Below are 18,219 nucleotides of genomic sequence, written 5' to 3' on the forward strand. Positions count from 1 at the left end.
CCCAATAGTCCAAACTTTAAAAAAAAAAAAGACAAAAACAGGCACCACCCACAAAAGGAGGGTGCAGGCCTCTGAACAAGGAATCTTGAAATTGAGTGAAGCCATTTTCTTTTACATGGAAGGACTAAGAAGGGAAATCCGGTATCCCAGGGACAAAGTCCATTTTGTTTAAAAGTGTTCGGGCTATTATAGAAACTATCTTGTGATACTGTGCAAGGAAAGAAAGAGGAGAGCAAGTTGTGCTGCTGGGTTGAATATGATCAGTGTGCGACATGTACGGAGGGAGCAGAGAAGCCATGGCACTCTTTCACAGATTTTAGCAGGAGATGGACATGCCGTCCATGTCCTAATTTACCAGCTAAACTGTACAGCCTTGCTCTGCCCATGTTAAATCGTTTTCAGAGCGCAATTATCTTAGCATAAATGTGCACTTGTTACAACATGAGGCTGGGAAGAGGGATGGTAATTTTATGAAAGAAGGAACATGAGCATTGAATGTGGGCCAGGTGACTAATTGGATAATTGCTCTAATGGAAGAAAACAAACCATTTCATTGCGGTAGTCTGAAACAAATCTGAAAGGTCACACAGACCTAGCAAATTCTTAAAAATCCCACTGGACCTGCAGGCCGACTTCCTTATTGTACATACTTTACCTAAACGAAACACACCAACCCAATGTTGACAGGTGACAACATATTTACCAGTGCTTTCCCTAAAATGGTGCATGTCCCATAAGCACACTTCATATTTCGTGCAATTCTGCCATCCAAAATCCTGCCATGCACAGTGAAACTTATTTGCAATATAAGGCAAACAAAGTTTGCCATACATGCCAAATAAAATACTTTTTTCAAACATCTCATACTCGCCAGGAAGGTAGAGAACCATGCAAATGGTATTTGCCCTTCATAGAATCTTGTTGCATTAATATTTTGGGCATAGCTTTGCCAACAGCTAAATCTAAAAACCAGCAAAATAAAATATGTCAAAAAGCAGCGGAACATCAAACTGATGATTGACACTTCCATAAGGTGAAAGCAACGAATGATTTTAATCAACTTGAGTTAAATAGTGGGTACGATCAAAACATGCAAGTAATACATCTACATTTTTACTGTGCGTTTGGATTATCTCTGCCATACGTAAATAAGTCCAGAGCTCACATACATTTTCGAAGAAGCTCCAAGTGACTCCATAAGATTTCGCCTCGCGGTACCCTCTGGAAGAAGTCTTCTTGGCTGAGTTCACAAAGGTCCTGGCCTGGCATGCTGAGGCTGCTGATGTCTATTTCATCCATGCCAAATTCTTTGATCACCCACACCACCCAGTGGAGTACCTGGTCTGTTGACCACTGTATTGGGTCTACAAAAAATAAAGAAAGCATGTTTTAAAACGGCACTATATTACTGTCAACCTTCTTTGCATAGTGATGTATCTGGTCATATATTGTGCGTGGTGCAAGTGATTATTTTAGTCATGAGTTTTCTTTAGTGTGGATCTATCTGATAACCTTTCACTTTACCATCAATGCACTCCTAAACTGAGCACATGACTGCAAACACATTTTTTGCCGTGAGAGCTCAATGAGGATACCTATCTGACGGTGTATATGTATACAATTGTGTAGTAAATATGCATAATTAGTGCCAATATTTGAGTGGTGCAGTACAGTGATCCAACATTTTGATGTTACATTTTCCATATTCTAGGGGCTTGAATAATTCTGTTCAAAAGGTTGGGCCGCACTTTTGTAGATGGTAGTCTTAGACCCCTATATCCACCATGTTCTCTTGAAGTTTCCTTTTACCTCGACATATGGGGTACTAAATCACATTGCTCGGCAGTTATACTGAGATTTAAAAATAAGTAACACTGTCTGCTGACGGAAAGGATACCACCAGTACGACTAACACACCATCAAATGAATACCATTCCAGTGTTTGTATTGGTATACTGTGGTGAACTAAGACTTCTGTGCAGCTTTCCAACATTTTCAGGCACACATGGGTTTAACTTTCTTTGGGTCCTTTAAATGAAAGCACAATTTGTGAACTTTAGACATTAATCTCTGCTTCACAGCTTACACATTGACTACACAGTTTAACGCCTGCCAGACGCATACCTCCCTTCTTAGCAAAAGGAAGAGCTGCAGTCGCCTGACGGTCTGTAGTGTTGAAAAACCCACCATGAGAACAAATTAAGAGACCTAGAAAAAATGTTTACCGTATGGTATTCCAAGTCGTTCTTGTTCCTTCCGGTAACCCTCCAATGCTGCAGCCCATCGCGTCACTTGCTCAGACGTTTCATCGGACATTGTGGTAATGTGTTTTGTGCCATCCAGAGTTATGACCTGGGTTTCTTCCACAAGCTGGGCTTCAGCTCCTCCATGATGGGCATCCGGGTCAATCACTACTTCCACTGTCTCAACTGGTTTTACAATCTCGAGGATGTTCAGCTTGGGCTCCATTCCTAAACAATGACACGTTATGTGATAAATTACCCTTACATTTCATTATTTTTTTTTTTTTACAAATTTACTTCAACAACATGAAAAGGTATCTCAAAACTAATGTAGTATACAGAAGACTGGGTAACATAACATAAGAAAAAACTATAACATATGGTAGATCATCAAAGCAGAATCCCCCAATAAATAAATAAATAATACAAAAAAAGAATAAAATAAAAATTACATTAAATCATTAATTTTTCCCCACATTTTATCATACACTGACTATTTGTTCATTTGTAAATCATCTTTTCAATTTTAGAAAGTTTGTGCATCTCCTCAACCCAGTCATCAAATAAAGGAGCAATCCTAGATTTCCATCCACGAAGAACTAAGCGTTTGCCGGTGATCATGCTCCTGAAAAGCCATTTTTGTATGTGCAGAGCTAAGTTCATCCAGTTCGGAATCATCCCCCAAGATCACCGTTTTAAAATCTAGGTTCAAATTCAGACCAATAATTTTCACACATGTCTCACATATCTCTGACCAAAAACTCGAAACACGCACGCAACTCTCAGGGCACCAATACACACGGTTCCAAATTTTAATTTGTCGAGATCTTTATCCAAAATTCATTGAACAAAGTGCAACATTCCTGCACATATTACTCCAAATATCTGGAGAAATATCAAAATCAATCCGTCTGCCCCATTCCTCATGTAATTTGTGATTTTTTTGAAAATTTGGCACAATTCTTTTATAAATCCGTCTAGCAAGACCACCCTCACCCTCTTTTGGTTTTGCATGAAAGAAGCCCAAATCCAGACTATCAGACCAATCCACCTCACCAACAGCCTTCTTCAAACGCCTGTAGGCCAAATCCGACAAACTCCTAAAATCCCATTTTTATCTCATCTCATTTGCTGTCAACCATCTACCATTCATACCACGATCACCAATCATTTTAATGCCATTCAAAAACCATTCAGGCCAAAAAAGCGTTTTGGCATTGTCTTTAATCTTAGGATTTAACCAAATTGAAGAACCTAGATCCTTATATGCATCTTTACCCAAATGTTCCATTAATTCGCACCACGCAGTGCGTAAAGATCCAGTCACCACTGATCTAAATCTGCGTTCCTTTGAACTAGTAGAAAGCAAAGCCTCTGGGCCAACCGGTCCAAAAGCATTAGATTCCGCAATCGCCCATGAATCATGTACTGTATTTAGAAATGGAACAAATGATCATGAAGTAAAGGCCAAATGATACGCTTTAAAATCTGGAATACCCAATCCACCCTCATTAACCGGGAGTTGCAATTTCCAAATTTTAAGTCGTGGAGGTTTCTTGTCCCATAGGAATTCCTGTAACAAACGGTCCAACTCTTTCCAGTACTGATTTTGCATTCTCAAAGGTATCATACCAGTTATATAATTGACTTTGGGAGCCAAATTAATTTTAATGGCGTTGACCTTTCCGCAGAGTGACAAATTAAGAAGCGACCATCTTTCTAAATTTACTTTGCAATCATTACATATGTCACGCATATTTTCCTCAACTATACCAGATATCGATGTCAACCAAATGCCCAAATAACGTAGGGATTTATCACATCTATGAGAGAGTGGCAGGACCTCTGATTTTGGCCAATTAACTTTATATCCAGATGTTATGTGAACTCTAGATAAAATCTCCATCAGGCACGGAAGAGAAACATCTAGCTTTTGTAAAACTAACAAATCATCTGCGTTCAACCAGATTTTATGCATCACTCCCCAACAGCTGACACCATGCAGCCTAGGATCCATTTTCAGTGCTATAGCCAAAAGCTCAATCGCTAAAATAAACAAAAGCGGTGAAAAAGGGCACCCTTGTCTAGTACCCTGTTCAAGACAAAAAGGCTCAGACTTTAATCCATTCATTTTGACATCTGCAGTTGGATTGGCATATAACAGCTGTACCCAAGAGATACATTCATTACCAAGATTCATATCTTTCATAACCGCATACAGGTATCTCCAGTTTACTCTGTCAAACGCTTTTTCAGCATCAAGGGAAAAGACAGCCGCTTCACACTCACCCTCATTCGCCCTCTCCATAGTATGTAGAAGTTTCCGCATATTGCTAGAAGTACATCTATCTTTCATAAAGCCGGATTGTTCCTCACCAATTAATTTGGAAGAAATGTTTCCAATCTTAAAGCCAAAACCTTAGACAGTATCTTGTCAGTGTTGATATTTAATTCTTATGCAAATCATAGAACAGCTTGTGCTCCTGTTTTTAATTCCAATTATATTTTATGAACTATGTGCATATTAATAACAGAATAGATTACATTAAATTATAAAGCATTATCTGAGCACTCAAACTATCAACAAGCAATGTGATGAGCAAGACCAACAACCCAAGATATACACAGTATAGACCAAAATGCAGAACAATGTTAAGCAGGGTCTGTTCACTTGGCTGCAGGTATTTATCTTCTATGCATAGGACGCACATTTAGAAAGGAAATCATAGGGACAGGGACGATGGTCGTCATCGCTTCTGGCCTTTAAAGAGATGGAAGTTACGTCCCAGGAGTTTGCTTCCAGGCAATTTGAATATGCAGATCACTTCTTCTGCAATAAACAAGCATTGGCAATGCCAACAGTTTGGGCTTTTGTGTAGGTGTCCAGTCTATCCATAGAAAATAGTTTCATTGAATTAAAATCCAACGAAATTCATTAATTGAAATGCTTTTCCATCGAAAAGCATATATTATAGATTTCGGCACTGGACAGCTCCCTCTGACGTGTGTAGTCAACTTCATATGGAGCTTTCCAGTGCTTAAATCTGAACAGCTCCGTATAAAATGTGTAGTGTGCACTTTCATGGACTGGGGGCATTTATTTTATTGGACCCCAACTCCCCCCCCTAATCCCTTCCAATAAAATAAAAGTGCACACTACACATCTGATACGGAGCTGTTCAGATTTAAGTACTGGACAGCTCCATATAATGCGTTTTACATGTTCCGTCAACTTTCCATGCAAGAAATGCAAAGTGTTTATATAAAAAAACCCTTTTCTATGAAAGGGTTTCGATACATAAACACTTTACACTTCATGTATGATAATTCGATGGAAAAAGACCATAAACCTTTTGTGTAGGCATGGCAAAGGCACTGGACAGGCACTGCCGTAGTGGTATTAACTGGCCATTCATGGTAGCAGGTGCGAATACCTGGGCATATAATAGCAGGACACGCATAGTGCTTATAAAACGAGTGGCTGAAGGCAGACCTTGTTAAGATATTTTACTTACACCAGTAGCTGGCTTACAAGTCATTAACTCTCAGAAGACGGTTTTGAAAAAACATTGGCAGGCGCATCAAGTACAAAGTTTGATGGTAAGGCTTGGTTAAAGCTGGCTCAAATGGTTACCATGAGGTGGTGTTTTGGGCGTGAAGGTTTCAGGAACTGGTTGGTAGTGGCCATAGGGATTAGCGCTGCCATGGGCACTCAATGGGTGGGAAAATAACCAAATACATAGAAGCAGTGTTTCCCTCACCTCACCGTTCTGCTTATGCATCCCTATATGCCAATTCTCCCCATCTGTATTCTAATACAATAGGTTTGGTTTATAGGTGGCACAATCGCCACCTAATGCCACAAACTAAAAAAGCACTTGGACCACTTTATCATTGCTACCGTCGAGTGGGGAAAGGTTTCCTAAAGAAGTGGTCACTGCACAGCTACCTCAGCACTGTTGCTCACATTTAGTCTGAGGGGCAAACAGAATGGACTTTCGAAATATATGGACACAATACCTTTAAAACATGCAAATGGGAGAGTGTGTGGCCAGCGGCACCCAAGATGGCTGCCTTCAGAACAAACTTTGGTGGACCATGAGCGACAGTGCTGTCTGAGATTCAGGTGATGCAGCAAAAGGTCATCTTACTTCTCCGATGATAGAGAGGAGCAGCTGGTGCGCATCAGAGGCACTACAGAGAATTAAAAGCATGACTCAAAGCTGCTTTGGTCCACCTCAGGATGGGCGTGGCCTCCGGAAGATGTGCCACAGCTGATTAGGTGAGCCCGGGTGATGTGGGCTGGAAGGTGGGTTCTTCATGAATTCATTCAATTGATGAGGGGGGCGGTAGGAGAGATATTGTAAGAGCCCTGGTAACCCCCCCGACCCATGCATAATTTAGACTACTCAGCAAAACGCTGGTCTTTGCCAAGATAACTGTACAGCACCATTAGCTATGCTACTACTAGGGGCCCAAATTGGAGTGTACCTCGATGGAGTACCCAGCTTCTTTGCCTTTCCCTTACCTCTTTTGATTCATAAAACAGACTTATGGAGTGGTGCATTCCAGGATGCCGTGAGGGTCTCACTGTCTTGTCTGGGGAACAGTCACTCCGGAGGGGTGGACACCAGGGAATAATGCAAGGCATGAAAGGTAGCCCAGTATTCCAGTAAATGAGTGCGGCCCCAGAACTGCCCCAACGGTAGTTTAATTACTGTGACTAGTATCTCCTCCCACTTTTAGCCACCTATGCGGCAGACTCGAAAAAGTAACTGCAGCTGCGAGCGGTGATACACAGCCTATAAGACGTCACATGTCTTGAATCCAGTTTCCCCTTTCAATAACTCAGACTTCAACATCAACATCAAGTAGTACAGGGTGAATTTGCTTAGCCGATTCCTGAAACATGCTCTCGAGGGGTACCTTTGTGTTGTTTTCGTTCAGTTAGGAAAGGTAGGACCCAAAACTACTTTTGGCACCAGGACTTTGATCTTACCAAATCCAGAGAGAAGAAAGGCTCAGGTGCCTTCCTCTGGAAGATCCAAAGACAGCAACAGATCACAGACCTCCCCACTGAACAAATATCATCTTTAATGTCTGACAAGATTAAATAAAGCAGGAAATAAAAGCAGCAAGTAATCCTTTTGAACCAGGATGTGAAGCAAGTGAATTCTCAGTAAGGACACAGTGAAAACTCAGTACACTCACTGCAAGTAGGTGTCCGGTCAATTGGTCGAAAACAAACTTATCACCCATTTGCAAGGTACGCTGACATATGCGAAGAAGAATATGAAACACTCCTGGACCTAGGAAATAGACAACGCATAGAGAACCTGATTCGGTGGCCCGGTGTAGTAAGCAGGGGAGAGGGGGGGGGGGGGGGGGAATCATATCTGCAGAGCTGGGTGCTTGCATGGTTTAATACCATTTTCCCAGCAATCAGCAAAGAATGTAAACCAATGGCAGAAACACACAATGGATATAATACACAAAGGGCTCTGTCCTTGGGGGATTTGGAGCACAAACCCACAACTTATTTATGAAACTTCAATCTTCGCACCAAGGAAAAAAAGGAATTTGCACAGCTACACATATGCCAAACATACAACGGGATAACAAATTGCTCATCTTTTAAGACATTAGTCAGAATGCCTTCCTCCTCTGTAGGGCGAGTGCCACAATAACAGCCCTTGAACAATTAAACAATAGCTATAGCTGGACGTTCCCCATTGGTATATACTTTAACTGGTAAGATAAGACAACTCTCTGCAACACTCGACAAAATGGTCCCAGAAGTTGGGATAAAATCTACATGCAAATGAGTATCAACCACCAGAGAGGAGATGGAGGAGAGCATCCCATCGGAAAGGTGAGAAGCCTGCTTGCACACGTCAGGTCGGAATGTCAACCCACAAAATGTTGGTCATCTTGATGCAATTTTGACATTCTTGAAATGTAAAAACAGAGCCCTTTTAGGGTCCAGGCTATGCAGTCTCTCTCCTTCGTTGCCCAAAAGAGTCAGAGGATAGAATGTTGGTAATATGATTTTTTGTTACAAGTGGAATTCGGAAAGTACTTTTGGTAAGAAAGATGGTTTAACCTTAAGAACCACTTTGTCCTTGTAAAAAGTATTATATGGAGGTTTACATGAGAGAGCCTGTAGTTCACTAACCCTGCGGGCTGATGTTAAGGCCACAAGGACAGTCTTCAATGTTAGAAGACTCAAGGGACAGGAGTGCAGAGGCTCAAAAGGTATACAAGTTAGAAACTTAAGTACTAGATTTAAATCACAAGTTGGGACATGAAAGGGGACTGGAGGGTATACATTAGTAAGCCCTTTCAGGAATTGAATTATCAATGGAATTTTGAAATAAACCTCTTCCGAGGAGCGCTTGAAAATGGACAGCGCAGCTAGATATCCTTTAATTGTTCCGATCTGGAGCCCCAGATTGGCTAGATGCAATAAGAGAGCACCACATTCAAAAGGGTCCCCATCCTTATCTTTGCACCAGTTCCTGAATTTGCTCCAATGACACCGGTCCAAGTATTTTGTTGCTGGTCTTCTGGCCGAAAGCAAAATCTCCATTACGTCCCAATCCTTGTATCTCAACCCCTCAGAAAACATGCGTTAAGGTTGAGTGTCTTGACCTCTGGATGGAGAACCAGACCTTCCTCTTGCGAGAGAAGATCCTCTCTTTGCGAAGGCGTATTGGAGGGCAGATTGACATGTCCAGAAGGTCTGGGTACCGTGTCCTCCTGCCCCCAATCTGGGGCAATTAGGACCATGGTTTCCTGAACTTTCTCAACCTCCTGATTACTTGAGGAATCACTGGGACTGGAGGAAACTCGTACAGAAGTGGAAACTTGTCCAGTCCACCACGAACGCGTCTCCTAAAGCTCCTTTCGGAGGAAATTCCCTTGAGCAGTACTGCTCGCACTGCCGGTTTACAGTGGTCGCGAACAGAGCCACTTGAAGGGTTCCCCAAAGGGCAAAGATCTCCAGAAGGACTTCCTGAGCTAGCTCCCACTCGTGGGAGCCTGTGCTCTGCCTGCTCATATCGTCTGCCGCCATGTTCTGCTCTCCGGCTAGGTGAATTGCTGATAGAGAGATTCCTTCTCGTATTTCCCAGAACCAGAGCTGCATTGCCTCTCTGCACAGTGTTAGTGACCCTACGCCTTCTCTCTTGTTGAGATAGTACATGGGCACCGTGTTGTCAGTCATTATCAGGACATTCTTTCCCTGTACAGAGGGCAGGAAGGCCTTCAGCACTAGTCCGATTGCCCTCAGCTCCAATAGGTTGTGTAGTTTGGACTCTGATGAGGCCAACGACTGCTGATTGTCAGATCGTTGGTATGGGCTCCCCACCCCGTGAGTGAGGCGTCCGTTACTACTGCTATCCCCAGCCATGGTTGCCATAAAGATTCTCCCTTGAGGATGTTGTTGTTGCAAGCCCACCATAGTAGATCCTGAACAACTGCGCTCAGTACTTGCAGAAGATCCGACGTACTCCCAGAGAACTGGGACCACTGAGTTCTGAGGGCCCATTGAAAGGATCTCATTCTCAATCTGGCCTCTGGCACCAGAAAAATGCAGGATGCCATGAGGCCGAGCAACCTCAGAAAATCGAAGGCCGGCAGATGCTTTGCATTCTGGAACTTTGTTACCATCTGCCGAATATGGAGAGCTCTCACCTCGGGAGGCGAGGCTTTGCCCGAGGAAGTATCCAAAACTGCTCCAATAAACTAGAGCTTTTGGGATGGTAGAACGCGAGACTTCTTGAAATTGAGGGAGAAGCCCAGTTTGTGAAGGAAGTGACAGGTGATCAACAGATGTTCCTGAGCTTGTTTGGGAGAACGCGATCTGATCAACCAATCGTCCAGGTAGGGGTAGACGTGAATCCCCCCTCTCCTGAGACTCACTGCCACAATCACCATCAGTTTGGTGAAAACCCTCGGGGCGGAGGTCAGCACGAATGGCAAAACGCGAAACAAAGTGAGAACCGCCAACCGCGAACCTCGGGTACTTTGTGCTTGGGATGGATTGGCACATGAAAGTAAGCATCCTGAAGGTCCAATGATACCAACTAGTCTTGGAGTTGGAGAGCCTGAATGATCTGAGAAAGGGTTACAATCTTGAACTGGTCCTTCCTGATGAACTTGTTCAAGGTTCTTAAGTCCAAGATGGGTCGCAATCCTCCGTCCTTCTTTGGAATGAGAAAGTGGTGGGGGGGGGTGTACCAACCCTTGTTCCTGCACGCTACAGGTACCTGTTATATTGCACCTTTCTCTAGCATGGTTAAAACTTCCTGCAATAGAGCAGATCTGGAATTTTGACAGAGTTGGTTCCCGGTGGATGGTCCTGAGTGAGGAACCCAGGAAAGGTGAGTGAAATGCAGCGCTGCAGCGATCATAACGAAAAGCTTTTAAAAATGATGTCTTCCCTTTCAGGAACGAAATGCTTTTAAAAATGATGTCTTCCCTTTCAGGATCAGCTTGGGCCCGCTGGCACTCCCCTGGGGGAAATGATGCCTGCCTCTGGGGTTGCTGGGGCGGACCTGGCTCCTTGGAGGTAGGCATCATGACAGTACCCCCCCCTCAAGGCCCCTCCCAAGGTTCTTCCCTCTGGGGGTTTGGGCTTGTTCGGAAATCTCCGGTGAAACCTTTGTACTAATCGAGGTGCGTGGACATGGTTACTAGGCTCCCACGATCTCTCCCGAGGTCCATATCCCTTCCAGTCAACAAGATAGAAGAGTTTCGACTTTACCACCTTGGAGTCTAAAATGTCTTTAACTTCGAATTCTAATTCCCCTTCAATTTGATCTGGAGGCTTGGACAATCGGGTTCCTGGTTGTACTGGCTTCAAAAGTGATGCATGAAAAACTGGATGAATACGCATGTTGGACGGTAGATCCAGTTTAAAGGCCACTGGGTTGATTATAGCTTTGATGGGATAAGGTCCTATGATTCTGGGATTGAAGGTTCGCGGGACCTTGAGGGGTAAATGTTTAGTTGCTAGCCATACCTGGACTCCTACTTGGTAAGGAGGAGTTTTACTTCTGTGCAAATCAGCGTTTTCTTTATACTTTTTCTTGGCTTGCTGTAAATGAGTTGCAGCTTCTTTGAAGGCTCGGGTTATTGTGGAATGCAGATGATTTACTGCGGGCATTTCCAGGGTCAGAGGTGGATCTAGATCAGAGGTCCGAGGATGGTGACCATACAAAGTATAAAAGGGGTTTGTCCGGTTCCAGAATGCACTGAATTGTTGTATGCATATTCTGCGATCCAAAGGATGTCTTTCCAATTTAACTCGGATTGGTGTAACATGCACCGAAGATATTGCTCGAGTCTGATTGGTTCTCTCGGTTTGTCCGTCGGTCTGGGGGTGGTGGCTGGTGGATAACCGCACATCTATTTGTGCTAGTTGGCAACACTTCTTCCAAAAATGTGAGATAAATTGACTTCCACGATCCGAGACTAAAATGGAAGGGAAACCATGTATGCAAACTATATTCTCCAGGAATTCCTTGGCCAAGGTGGAAGCTGAAGGCAAACCCTTTAAAGGGATAAAGTGGGCCATTTTGGAGAATAGGTCCACAATTACAAGGATTGTGTTGTAACAAGGAGGCAGATCTGTTATAAAGTCCATTGACAGGGTGTGCCATGGTGCCGGTGGAATATCCAAGGGTTGAAGTAGGCCGGCTGGCCTTTTCTTTTGAGCCTTGTTTTGGGGGCAAATTCCACAAGACAGTACAAAAGACTTTACGTCTTTTCTCCAAAAAGGCCACCAGAAGTGCCGTTTGATTTTTTCCTCCGTTTTAGCGATGCCAGGGTGTCCTTCCATTAAAGATTCATGATGGGCAATTACAAGTTCTTGCAATTCTTTACTTGGCAGAAACAACCGCTCCTGGAAGTAAGGTAAGTCATCCTTAACGGTGTAATGAGGACCCTTTTGACTCCATTCCAGTAAGGTTGAAGAGTCTAGAAGTTGTTTTACTTGCGTTTGGATATCCTCAATAGATTGCAATGAAGTTAAGCCTAAGATTCTTTGCTCAGTTATGATGGGCACAGGTTCTAAGCTCGAATTAGGTTCTTCCATGCCAATCCGGGATAAGGCGTCTGCTTTTCCATTCTTGCAGCCAGGGCGATAGGTAATTACAAAATCAAATTCCGCAAAGAATAGAGCCCATCAGAGTTGTCGTGAAGATTGAGCTTTGGCCGTCTTTAAATACTGTAAGTTTCTGTGGTCAGTAATTACGGTGATGGTGTGTCTTGCCCCGAGAAGGTAGTGACGCCAAGCCTTGAAAGCAGATTTGATGGCCAGTAACTCTTTATCGGTAATTGCGTAGTTGATTTCAGGAGGAGAAAATTTGCTGGACCAAAATGCCACTGGGTGTAGTTGGTTAGTTTTTGGGTCTCTTTGCGACAGGACAGCTCCCATGGCCGAACTGGAAGCATCGGTTTCCACTACGTACGGGAGATCTGGGTGCGGGTACTTCAATACAGGTGCAGAAGTGAATTTGGTTTTCAGGTCCTGGAAGGCTTGTTCGGCCTCAAGAGTCCATTCGAAGCATTTGTTTTTCTTTAGGAGAGCGGTGATGGGTTGGACTGTTCGGGAAAATTCCGGGATGAATCTTCGATAGAAATTGGCAAAGCCGAGCATGCTCTGAACTCCCTTCACCGAGCTTGGAGATGGCCATTTGAGGATGGCGTCCACCTTTCGCGAGTCCATTCGGACTCCTTGAGGTGTCAGGATGAATCCGAGAAACTCAACTTCTGTGGTATGAAAAACACATTTTTCGAGTTTTGCAAATAGTCTGTGCTGGCGCAGTTTCTCAAGAACTGCCCTAACATGTTTTCTGTGATCAGATTCTGAAGAAGAGTACACCAGGATGTCGTCAATGTAAACAATGACGCAGACATCAATAAGTTCCCGAAGAACATCATTCATAAAGTACTGAAAGGCGACAGGTGCATTGCACAAACCGAAGGGCATCACCTGATATTCGAAGAGCCCAAATTTGGTGCAGAATGCAGTCTTCCATTTGTCGCCTTCTTTTATGCGCACCAGGTGATAAGCTCCTCGGAGATCTAACTTGGTGTACACGCAAGCGTCTTTCACCTGGTCGATAAGCTCAGGGATCAAGGGCAGAGGATAACGATTCTTAATCGTTATTTGATTTAGGGCGCGATAGTCTATACACGTTCTAAGGTCGCCTTCTTTTTTTGGCACGAAGAACAGAGCTGAAGAGACAGGAGACTTGGACGGGCGAATAAAACCATTGGCTAGGTACTGATCTAAATACTGACGCAAATGCAGGTTCTCAGGTTTCGTAAGAGCATAAATCCTACTACAAGGTAGTTGAGCATTGGGTACCAGATCGATCTGGCAATCATAAGACCGATGGTGAGGTAACGTGTTAGCCTGTTCTTTCTGAAAAACGTCTTGGAATTCTTGGTATTTTGACGGTAGCTGTACAGGGGTGGAAGTTGCTGTGGCTAGACCCATAGCTGGATTTCTTGGATAACAAGTTGGTTCACAATCAGGAAAACTTATCTTCTTTGCTCGCCAGTCAATTCTGGGATTATGTGTTTCTAACCAAGGAATTCCAATAATTACTTGAAATTGTGGGACCTTGATCACATCAAACACGATTGCTTCCCGATGTCCATCCTGACCCACCAGTGTCACTTCAACAGTGGAATGCGTTACAGGCCCTGAGGCTATTTCGGTTCCATCTACTGTAGTAATGACATCTTGGGTTACTTTCGGGCGGAGAGGAAGCTTAATCCTGGAAGCCAATTCACGGTCTACGTAATTTCCAATAGCTCCACTGTCGATGTATGCTTTTATAGCATGCAACTGCTGAGGCTGTTTTGGGTCCACGAGCACCATTGGCATGACGAAATGCGAGGTCAAAGAGTTCGTTTTCAAGCTCGGCAAGTGGACCCCTACGCTTGCCGGGCTAGGTCGTTTCCCGAATCAGGTGTCACTAATTAGTTATCAGTAGCTCCAACCACCTTCTTAAGTGGTTTAACTGGACAATTTCGAAGAAAGTGATCGGAAGTCCCGCAATACAGACAAAGTTGCATTTGCCACCTTCTCTCTCGTTCTTTCTGCGTTAAGGGTCGTTTAACACCACCGATTTGCATAGGTTCAGATACGTCGGTACTCTTGGAGGTAGCGTAGGTTTTGATCGGTGCTCGGTTTTCATACTTGAACCGATCTGCTTTTCTATTTTGAAGTCTGTGATCAAGTTGAACCACCAAGTCAATGTAGTTTGCGCAGACCTGGGGTGGGTTTACTATCTGAGCTAGAACATCCTTAAGCTCTCCGCGCAGGCCTCGATGAAACAATGTGATCCTTTTGCTTTCTGGCCATCCAGTTTCCACAACCAGTCTGTTAAAGATGGCTATGTAGGACAGAAGATCCTGATTACCTTGTCGTAAGGATAGCAGTTCGTTATCAAGGGCCTGTCCTTGAGAGTGTCGAGCGAACAATCTTTCCATGCTGGCCTGGAAGACCTGAAAATTCTGGAGAATGGGATCATCCTGATTTACCAATGGAAAAGACCAATCGGCAGCACTGCCACTGAGGTAAGATAGTATAAAGGCTACCTTGGTCTGGTCGTTAGGGAAGGCTCCGGGTCTGCATAGAAAGTGTAAACGACATTGGTTCATAAAGACGGCATATTTCTTGGGATCCCCCGCAAAACGTTCAGGCGGGGCCAAAGGCATGTGTCCAGGTAGATTAATTTGTACCGGGTTACTCAAACCCATTGATGTGGAAATGTCTCCGGAATTAGGTAAAGGAGTGTGCCCTGCCTGGGCCTTTAATAACCTTTTGGCTAGGTCATCAGTTCTTTCCTTAGATAAGATCAGTTCTCTTTTGAGAGCGTTAGTCTCCTGGCGGGCTGAGTGCACCTCTGCCCGTAATTCCCCCAAAAGCTGGGCCAGCTGGTCAGTCTCGGAAGTCTCCATAGCGCCCGGGTGGGAAATTGTGGGTAGGCTTCGCGTTCTGTAACGCTCACCTGATTCCCACGGAGGCGCAGGTCTGGCTTCGAGTGCTGATGCTTCTTCAATGGTGAAGCGCAGGACTCTGAAGATGGACAGGAAGGACCCTCTACTCTGGCTTCTCTGGCTCGCAGGAATATTCCCCTGTGCGTGAAAAGGGAGTATTACCTACTGACTGAGTTATTATGCTCAAGCCTCCCACTCTCTTCCAACCCTCCACGTTACCCTTCCACGATTCCCAATGAGTCTTTCTCTTCGATTTGTCCAAACAGACAGTACTTCACCCGTTACGGAAATTGCTGATTGATTACATAGATTGTCATTTCGATTTCCTGACTCGCTCATACTGACCATGCCGTTTGTACCATTTGCTGCTATTTTGAATTTAGCCGATAGTACCATTTTCGATACTACCATTTGCTACTATGTTGCATTTAGCTGTTTGTACCTTTTCTACTATTTTGAATTTAGCGGTTTGTACCATTTGCTGCTTTTTTTTAATTTAGCTGTGCCCAGTGACCACCCTGTGCTACCCCCATCCTGCTTTTCCCCACATCCTGACACCCCCCGCCACTATTCTCGCTTTTCTTCCCCCTCCTCCACGACACCTATGGCACTCTCCTATTGTTTCTGTTCCCCCATTGACAATCCTACCCTTCTCACTAAGCCTGGTAAGAAGAAGTAAAAAAAGTATATATTATATTTTGTTTTAACTGTCGTCATGGACTGCATGAAGGTCCGCTTTTGCAAATTGTCTTTCCTGACTGGAAGATGAACCCAGGCAGTAATGTTTCACAAATGTGTGAATAGACGACCAAGTGGCAGCTAAACAAATGTCTGACTAGAACACCAATCAAGAGCAGCAGAGGTTGCCAAGCCCCTTGTGTAATGTGCCCTCAAGCCTTCCGGCGGGTCTTTGCCCGCTAACCTGTAACATTCCCAAATAGCCAGGATGATCCACCTGGATAGGGTCTGTTTTGTAACAGCTAAACCCAATTTAGGGCCTGTATAGCCAATGAATAATTGGTCATTTTCATGGAATTTAGTCATTCTTGATATATAAAATCGGAGCACGTTTTTGGGGCTATCCTGTATAATCTTTCCTCCTCCTTTCCAAAATGAGGAGGTGATAGAACGCTGGCAAAATAATCTTTTGCAACAAGTGGTAGTCGGAGACTACATTTGGTAGAAAAGCAGGTTCCACTCTGAGAACAACCTTGTCTTTATAGAAAACTGTAGGTGGGGGTTTACAGGAGTGCCTGCAAATCGCAACAGTGCAGGCAGACATTCTTGCGATTAGCAAAACAAGTTTTCAAGGTGAACAGTCTTAATGGGCATGAGAGTATAGGCTGAAAAGAAATGCATGTTAGAAATTAACACCAGGTTAAGATCCCATACACAAACTTTGAATGTGACTGGTGGAAATATATTAGTAAGACCCTTTAGGAATTGCACAGAGGGATTTTAAAATATGAATCTTACTCTGAAGAGTGTTTGAAAATAGATGGCGCTTCCAGGTAACCTTTAATTGTTCCAACCTGGAGCCCCAGATTCGCCAAACATAACAAAAAAGAAAGCACCATAGGTTTGTCACACAGAAAGGGATCCACATTCTTATCCCTGGCACCAGCTGCTGAATTTGTTCCAATGGAAGCGGTACAAACTATTTTGTTGCTGGACTTCTGGCCGAAAGCAAGATCGCCATTACGTCATCCGGGAGGTCCCAATGCTTGTATCTCAACCTCTCAGAAATCATGCATGAAGGTTGAGAGTGTTGACCTCTGGATGGAGAACCTACCCTCCTCTCATGAGAAGGTACTCTTTGTGGAAGACGCATTGGAGGGCAGATGGACATGTCCACACGGTCCAGGTACCACGTCGTCCTGCCCAATCCGAGGCAATTAGGATCATATATTTCCCGAACTTTCTCAAACTCCAGATCACATGGAAATGACGGGGACTGGAGGAAACGCGTGTAGGAGTGGAAATTCCCAGTTCACTATGACCGCGTCCCCTAGTTCTCCTCTTGGGGGAAATTCCATGGAGCAGAACAGTTACACTTGCGGTTGACACTGGTCGCAAACAGATCCACTTGAGGGGTGACCCAAAGGGTGAAGATCTCTTTATGGACTTCCTGCGCTAGTTCCCACTCGGGGGAGACTGGGCTCTGCAGACTCAGCTGCCGTGTTCTCCTCTCCGGCTAGGTGAACTGCTGATAGGGAGATTCCCTCTTGAATTGCCCAGAACCGGTGCTGCATTGCCTCTCTGCACAGTGGTAGTGACCATACACCACCTCTTTTGTTGAGGTAGTGCATGGCCACTGTGTTGTCCGTCATTATCAGGACATTCTCTCGCTGTGCCCTCTGGCAGGAAGGCCTTCAGCGCTAGTCTGATTGCCCTCGGCTCCAAAAGGTTGATGTGTAGTTTAGACTCCGATGGGGACTAACAAATGCTGATTGTCAGGTCGTTGGCATGGGCTCCCCACCCCGTGAGCGAGGCATCCGTCACTACACGTATCTCTCGCCATGGCTACCAAAAAGATTCCTCCTTGAGAATGTTGTCCTTGCAGGCCCACCACAGAAGGTCATGAGAGACCATGCCTGGAACATTCAGGCAGTCTGACATTCTGCCTGAGAATTAGTACCTGAGCCCATTGGCACTAGAAAAATGCAGGATGCCATGGGACCGAGAAACCTCAAAAAATTGAAGGCTGGAAGATGCTGGGCACTCTGAAATTTGGTGACCATCTGCAGAAGATGTTGGGCTATCACCTCGGGCGACAAGGAAGCATCCAGGACTACTTCAATAAATTGGAGTCTTTGAGATGCTGTAATGTGGGACTTATCGTAATTGAGGGTGAAGCCCAGTCTGTGGAGAGTAGCAGGTTACACTGAGATGTTCCCGATCTTGTTCGGGTTAACGTGCCCTGATCAGCCAATCGTCCAGGTAAGGGTAGATGTGG

At 44.4% G+C, this 18,219-nt stretch overlaps 1 protein-coding gene across 6 annotated transcripts in view; it reads right to left on the reverse strand.

Moving 5' to 3' along the window:
* GABPA (GA binding protein transcription factor subunit alpha) overlaps nt 1–18,219 on the reverse strand; it is a 560,071-nt gene that overhangs the window by 142,265 nt on the left and 399,587 nt on the right. For all 6 annotated transcript variants that reach the window (XM_069636386.1, XM_069636385.1, XM_069636387.1 and 3 more), the window contains 2 exons: nt 2,226–2,471; nt 1,170–1,364 (listed from right to left, as the gene is read on the reverse strand). In XM_069636386.1, the coding sequence (XP_069492487.1) occupies nt 1,170–1,364; nt 2,226–2,471 (441 nt within the window). The remainder of the gene's footprint in view (nt 1–1,169; nt 1,365–2,225; nt 2,472–18,219) is intronic.

This window comes from Ambystoma mexicanum, chromosome 7p (assembly GCF_040938575.1).
Source record: "Ambystoma mexicanum isolate Mex_15411 chromosome 7p, UKY_AmexF1_1, whole genome shotgun sequence".
Classification (NCBI taxonomy): domain Eukaryota; kingdom Metazoa; phylum Chordata; class Amphibia; order Caudata; family Ambystomatidae; genus Ambystoma; species Ambystoma mexicanum.